We start from the raw sequence: 7,212 nt of genomic DNA, 5'->3' as shown, positions 1-7,212 counted from the left end.
GGACACAATAAGTTTTCTCAAACGACAGCATTCCTAAGTAGCACATGTTGATTTTACGTATGTTCATTAAATATATTTATGGTTTCATAATCGTATTATATATCTTTCAAGAACGTATATGAAATTAACTCTAGTTGTTTCTACTACTGAGATTGTTTCAATTTTTCATATAAATAAATTTGAAATAAATTTTAGGTTTTTTAACATTTCCTGTTAGAAAAATAATTGCTTAATAATTGTAACATACTTTATAATTTTCCTACGTTTGATTCAGAACAGAGGCATGACGGACGAAGAGTTTCATGAAAAATGATATCGATATGACTGTCCACAAAACAAACTTTTATGTTAATGATAATTGGAAGTAATGTAGAGTGCAAAATTTGGACGAACAATAAATTCAAACTGTCTTTACCATAGTTTACGACGGTAAAAGCTCATTTTACATAAATTTATACAGGTGCAGCATCAACATACAAAGTACTATACCGGCTTGCCACTGTAAGGGCGTAACAATAAGAGAGTAAACGCGAGTAAATAACATCGCGACCGGCTCGAGTTCGCATGGCGCGATCTCACTTTCTCAAGCGTGCCTTTAAATTCTTTGTATGTTAATGCAACACTGTAATTATATACGTCATTCTCCAAAAATTTTTCTGCGGTCTTTCAGATCTTAATCGTACACGATCGTTCTTCTGTTCCTTTGAGTGAATATAACGTGAAGATGCGATCGTGTAAATGTCTTAAATGCGATCTTATGTGATTTAAGTTTGCTTTGCAAGCTGATTATGACAGTAAATTAATAAGTAAATAAGAATTTAGTTTTATTAGACATTTATACTTACATATGCAAATGTTAACGTAATTTAAATGCCACAAAGATATAGCATTAATGAAAATTTTAAAAAAATTATCGATATCAAATTAATTGTATTAATTAAATTTGTGCTAGCGTAATATATCATAAACTTATAATTTTTTTTTTAATAATGCCAAAAATAGTTTATCAATAGTTAAAACGAAATTAACATAGTTTGTCAATAAAAATAACGATAGACCTTTAAGATTAGCCTGTATAAAAATACTGCCAGTAGTCCATTCACGAGATCACTCTATGGAATGATATCAGTGATGTCAAACATTAAACTGTTTCACTGTATCTTCGAATTTTATTGCTCTCCAGTGTTTAGCGAGAAACTATAAGATAATTGCCGCTTAATCGAATGAAAATAATGACAAGGAAGCTTAAAGCTGCTTGACCCGATGATAAACAAAATGATAAAGGTAAGTCCGCTATTCTATAAATTGCTGCTTTGTTGAAAGTTCTCTGCAATATTTCCTTATGAAATTATTCATTTATATCTCATTAATTCTACGTACCTAATAAGGCACGTAGAAATTTCTATAGTCATGTAGTGAAAACGACATTAAATTTCAAATATTCCATTTCGTTCGTATTCTTAGTTGCTATCGGACGGAACTAAATTCTTCGCTTATTGATTGACAGGATATAACATATTAACTATAAACAGAAATGCATCAACCCGAGAAAAATAATAATTAGCCATAGTTCCTTGCAAACAGCATTTGATATCGAGATAGAAAAAGCTTATACTTTTGTTCAAATGAAGAGGGGTGATAATAAAATTTTATAACAAATGTGAAAACGTATTACATCATTTTACAGTGCTCGCATGTCCCACTGAATTCTGTCAAAAAAAAACGTGAGTATCTTGGTGGAAAATCGTAATTTCTTAATTAATCGAAATAAAATGCAATAGGAAACGTTATTCTGAACATGGACTTTCAAAACGTGAATCCTCTGAATGTCCAATTAAATTACGTAAGCGGCAATTTGCTACCTGTAGCTCCGTGCAATTCGCAATTCTCGAGCGCATGGAAATTGTACGGCGGTTTGACATGGTTGCTTCAAGTGGCACAAGTAAGCGTATTAATGGCAGGTTTTGCGCTGGTATCGTGGGAGCATGCTATTCAAGAGGGCACGCTTACCTTTGTATTCGTCATTGAAGTATTCTTCATAGCTGGACATCTTCAAACACAGGGAAAATTAGCGAAACGACTAATTCAAAAACTAAACGATATTCTGCAGATCGACGACGAGATCATGAAGGACATCGTAATAAAAACCATCAAACCCATTGAAACTCCGCTGAGATATTACTGCATGGTGGGTTCACTTTGCGTCACGACATTTTTTTCACTACAGTTTCTGACAGTCTTCGAGAAAGATACATTCATTTATGAGGATTTTAAGATGCCAATAGCTTTTACTAAACAACCATTCTCGATCCGAACTTTCGTGCTGGGTTGTATTCTGATAATGGTCGGTAACATCCAAATTTTTCTGAAGAAATGTGGTTTGGATATGTACATAATACACTTCGTGCTGATGATAACGGCGCAATATCGCTATATTGCCACGAAACTCACCACGATATTTCGAGATGCAGATAAGCAATGCAATTTCAGAAAAGTTAACTATGAAGTAGATCACTGGACGGAGAATGAAATAAAAGCGTTATGCCGGCATCACATTAATGTCATATGGTAATTATTATGTTTATTCATTTTTTATGTATATTCATATATATTTTATGAGGGAGAGAAAACGCAAAATTTTTGCTAAATATGTCAATTAATATTTGACACTAAGAACTGAGAGAATATGCTCACAGTTAACCATTTTATAAAGATTAGTTCATAATTCGAAAGCGCAATTAAGATCCGACAAGCAATACACTCTTTCGAGATAAAGATTTCTCACACTCTTTTTGAAGAAAATATTTATTTTTATATAAGAACTATTTCCTTATTTTTTATATTATGTATTCTTGTGTCTAGTGTCATGTGTATTCTTGTTTATAGTAAATTAATTTCTTTTTACTGAAAATTTACTTTATATTTATACGTTTCTAAATTAAATATAATATATATATTTCTGTAATGAAAATTACCTTATTATATTTTATGTGCGCATATTAAACTTCTGTTGCAGTTTATCAGGTTTACTTAAAGAATTATTGTCTTCGAGCCTTAATATGATTTATATAAATAGTGTGGTACGTTTTTGTTTCACTGCTGTTATGTTTAACTCAGTAAGTAATACTAATTACTAATTACTCAAAAAGTACGCATGAAAAACAATTGTTATCTAATGGAAACCATATGTTAATTTTCATATATATGAATGCTATAAATACTTCTTGTTCCAATTATAATATGTTCAATCAATAAATATTTACTCTATAGGTACTATCGACCACTCTCGTGGAAATGATCTTGGTCGCCATATATTCAAGCGGCGCAATAGTGGAATTTTATATGTTATGTTCTTACGTGCAACAATTACAGGACGCAGTAAGTTTTAATATTGTCTTACTTCCTTAAAAAATATTATCTTCATCAATTGTTATTGCTTTAATTTTTAGTTAATTTCCCGATGTATCAAGAAAAGAAGATCATTTTCTTCTTTACTTCTTCTTCTTAGTTTAGAGATATTCCCTGTTCCATCCAACGTCACTGTCCGGGGCCTTCCTGGAACGATGAAGTCCAGGATTGCATTTATCTTTTCGGTGGTCGTCCTAGCGGTCTCCTGTTCAGCAGTATCTTGTTTTTAAATATTTTCGCTAATCTTTGTGGGTCCATGCGATCTACGTGAGCGTTCCATTTATGACTCATCCTTCTTCTCATCCACGACATCCTACAATCTGTATCTCTCTCGAATCTCTGCGCTTCTCACCCCGTCCCTCAGGGTTGTCCCCATTATGGATCTTAACGTTCTCATCTCAGTGATTCTCGCTATTTGTTTAGTTTTAGAGTTTTCTGCCCTTGTTTCTGCCGCGTATGTTAATAGCAGGCACATTGTATATCCTGACTTGCCTTGTATATCCTGACTTTATTTTCTATCAATATAAACTTGTTCCTCCATATGATGTCTCTGAAGTGGCCTGATATAAGTGATGCTTTGTTAGCTTGTGATCTTCTAAGAAGATACTTGTTCTATCAGCTGATTATTAATTACTAATTTGCATAGTATTGGTTCCCTTAATATGACCATTGATTTTGTTTTTGGTATTAAGACTTTCATATAGTATATATTGTAATTCTCGGCTTCCTGATGCAGTTTATTGAGTAGTCGTTATAGGTTGTTTTCGTCTTCTGATAGCAGCACCGCGTCGTCGGTGTAGCATACTATTTTTACCTCCGTGTTTTCGAGCCAGTATCCCTCACCTGTTCATTTCACGCTTCTTATTAAGTTATCCATTATCAAGTTAAACAGGATCGAACACAAGCTATCACTTTGGCGAATCCTCGACGCTATCGGAATCTCCTCAGTGACTTCCACAGTCCGTTCTGATTTTAGTAGTGTTCTCGGTGTTCATTTCTTTGATCAGTTTTATTACTTTCGTATCCACCCTGTTCTCGCGTAGTACGTTCAGTACGTCCTTTAGTTGGATTCTATCAAATGCTTGTGTCAGGTCAACAAAGCATAGGTAGGCCGACTTGTTGAATTCGATAGCTTTTTCGATGATTTGTCGGAGTATAAATAATGCGTATGATAGATCTATTACCTCTGAAGCTCTGTTGTTCTTCGGATATGAGGATTTGGTTGCCGATGTACTCTGTTATGATCCTGGTCATGAGCTTTAACATGGCACTCAGCAGTATTATTCCCCTGTAGTTTTGGGGTATTTTCTTGTTGCTTTTATTAAATATGGAGATGGTGATGTTGGATTTCCAGGCTTTCGGCATTCTTCCTGTATTATAGATTTTCTCTAGTAGTGTTATCTGTTGGAGTAGGAGTTCCCTCCCATACTTGATGAATTCGTTGGTTATCTCATCTGCGCTAGGCGCCTTTCTGTTCTTCAACCTTAGAACAAAACTTTTCACCGTCTCCAAACTCATATTCAGTGTAGATCTCGACTCTGTACCTATTCCCTCCTCGCTTTCGTTTTCCCCAACTGTTTGTGCGATGTAGAGCTTTCTGAAATGCTGTGTTTATACCTCTGGAGGGGACCTTGACTGTTATGTATTCATTTACTAGGTTTTTCCTTGCTCTGAACATTTTCCATATTTTCCTTTTAATCATTTTAAATAATTATTAGGTGGTAAACTTAGTTCCTGCGGTTTTTTTGTTTAAAAAACTCATTTATTTTGACATCAAAAGCAAAAAATACATTAATCAAAGTATTTTCCGTCGCTAGCTATACATTTTTCCCATTTTTCGGGCAACGCGTAGATTCCGCGACGATAGAACGATTGGTCTTTCGATGCAATCAATTCGTCGATCCATTTTCGCACATCCTCGTAATTTCTGAAGTGAGTATCCATCAAGCCGTGCTGCATCGACCGGAACAAGTAATAGTCCGAAGGAGCTAAGTCTGGTGAATACGCTGGGTGCGGGAGAACTTCCCACTCGAGCTGCATCAGTGTTTCTTTGACGGCTTTGGCAACGTGTGGTCGAGCGTTGTCGTGCAAAAGCATGACTTTACGTCGATTGTTGGCTACTGCTGGCCTTTTTTCCAACAATGCTTCATTCAGACGGTTTAATTGTGATTGATATCGATCCCCCGTGATCTTCTCGTTCGGCCTCAATAGCTCATAATAAACGACGCCGTGCATATCCCACCAAATGCAAAGCATTGCTTGTGGCCATGAATATTTCTCTTTGGTGTGGATGTCGATGGTTGGCCAGGGTCTACCCATGATTTTCTTCGTTTAGGATTATCGAAGTATATCCATTTTTCATCGCCAGTCACTATGCGCCACAAAAAACTCTTCTTTTTCTGCCTGGCGAGCAGAGAAATAGAGATGTTTAAGCGATTCGCAATGGCATTTGCGGTTAATTCGTGTGGTACCCATTTTCCCTCCTTTTGAATTTTTCCCATTGCATGTAGACGTTTGGAAACAGCCATCGGAGTAACATTTAATGCTGCAGACAATTCTTGGAGCGTTTGAGTAGAGTTTTCGTCCAATAATGCCTGCAAATCGGTGTCTTCAAACTTTTTCGGTTGGATTGAGCGTTCTTTATCATTGACATCAAAATCACCAATCTTAAATCGCTGAAACCATACTTGGCATGTTCTTTCCGATGGAGCATAATTGCCATAAGCTTCGAAAAGCAATTTATGAGCTGCAGCTGCAGTTTTTTTCAAGTCAAAGTAATGAAGCAGCACATGTCGAAAAAACAACTTATCGCGTTCCATATTTAATCAAAAGAAAAAATAGAACTGCTTGCTTAAATGAGTCTCTTCGCACTGAATTTTATTGACAAATGTCTAACCTCTAAAATGCAGCTAGTTTCAGATGTCAAAATAAATTACACCTGCAACTAACGTCATCTAACTGTGAGCCGCAGGAACTAAGTTTACCACCTAATATAATGTATTTCACTATATTTCTATGTTTAATTTAGAGTCTAAATATTACGGACGAAGCTTTCCACGAAAAATGGTATCAATTTGGACCGTCTGTAAAACGTATATTTATGTTGATAATATTGAGTAGTAATTTAGGATGCAAACTTTCAAAGTGCGATAAATTCAATTTATCTTTACCCTCATTTATGACGGTGAGAACTCATTTTACATGTATCAATACGTTTATAGGGTTAAAGAAACAGGCAATTTTAAGAACTTATTTAATGACTAAAGAAATTATATTTCTAAAACACATTGTTTGTTCCACACTGCACGTTCTATTGCTGCATCATAAACTCAATGGAATAGTGCTGTAGACAAGTTAGCGCACATATTCACTAACCTTGTTCATGTTCATTATTGCTAGTGATGGAATAAATGGATTTTTAAAGTTGTCCGTTTCTTTGTGTGTGTGCGTGTGTGTGTATGTGTGTGTGTGCTCTACATTGTAGATATTCGTCTCTGCAAATTTTTCGACTTTCAGATCTTAAACCAATCGTATTCCATTTCCCTTGTGCTCTTATGAATGAATAGAGCAACGACGATATCAAGGTCTTGTAGATCATTTTAGATACTTTTTAAAATAAAATGTTCGTTTTGCGAATGATAATGGCAGAAAAATTTAAAAGTAGATATCAATATGATTTAAATAACTAAATAATATTAAAAAATGCAAAAATTAGTGTGATTTGGAATATCACTAAAAGTGTAGCACTGAGAAATAGTTCCATCGATATTAAAGCAATTTATTATTTTTCATTAATTAAATTAT

General features: G+C 34.7%; 2 protein-coding genes across 2 annotated transcripts; one reads left to right on the top strand and one right to left on the bottom strand.

The window, feature by feature from the left end:
- Positions 1-1,798: 1,798 nt before the first annotated feature.
- LOC106751992 lies at positions 1,799-3,679 on the top strand. The gene is made up of 4 exons (XM_014633335.1): positions 1,799-2,568; positions 3,017-3,080; positions 3,271-3,378; positions 3,509-3,679. Exons 1-4 carry the CDS (start codon positions 1,799-1,801, stop codon positions 3,677-3,679), a joined length of 1,113 nt encoding a protein of 370 aa, XP_014488821.1.
- Positions 3,680-4,352: 673 nt separating this feature from the next.
- On the bottom strand, positions 4,353-5,093 carry LOC106751991. The gene is made up of 3 exons (XM_014633334.1): positions 5,063-5,093; positions 4,593-4,982; positions 4,353-4,540 (listed from the first exon to the last, which is right to left on the bottom strand). The coding sequence occupies exons 1-3, from the start codon at positions 5,091-5,093 to the stop codon at positions 4,353-4,355; spliced, it is 609 nt and encodes a 202-aa protein (XP_014488820.1).
- Positions 5,094-7,212: the final 2,119 nt, after the last annotated feature.

This window comes from Dinoponera quadriceps, unplaced genomic scaffold (assembly GCF_001313825.1).
Source record: "Dinoponera quadriceps isolate SergipeBrazil2010 unplaced genomic scaffold, ASM131382v1 scaffold456, whole genome shotgun sequence".
NCBI classification, from domain to species: domain Eukaryota; kingdom Metazoa; phylum Arthropoda; class Insecta; order Hymenoptera; family Formicidae; genus Dinoponera; species Dinoponera quadriceps.
The sequence above is the reverse complement of the archived record's forward strand: the minus strand, read 5'-3'. Positions and strand labels throughout refer to the sequence as shown.

Excerpts from the sequence above, each read along its gene's own strand:
- LOC106751991 (XM_014633334.1), bottom strand. The coding sequence starts at position 5,093 with ATGGAAAATGTTCAGAGCAAGGAAAAACCTA. Across the intron at positions 4,983-5,062 it reads TCAGAGCAAGGAAAAACCTA|TTGGGGAAAACGAAAGCGAG; the intron begins GTAAATGAATAC and ends TCGCACAAACAG. Across the intron at positions 4,541-4,592 it reads AGAACAACAGAGCTTCAGAG|CTATCGAATTCAACAAGTCG; the intron begins GTAATAGATCTA and ends TCATCGAAAAAG.
- LOC106751992 (XM_014633335.1), top strand. The coding sequence starts at position 1,799 with ATGGACTTTCAAAACGTGAATCCTCTGAATGTCCAATTAAATTACGTA. Across the intron at positions 2,569-3,016 it reads CATCACATTAATGTCATATG|TTTATCAGGTTTACTTAAAG; the intron begins GTAATTATTATG and ends CTTCTGTTGCAG. Across the intron at positions 3,081-3,270 it reads TGATTTATATAAATAGTGTG|GTACTATCGACCACTCTCGT; the intron begins GTACGTTTTTGT and ends TTTACTCTATAG.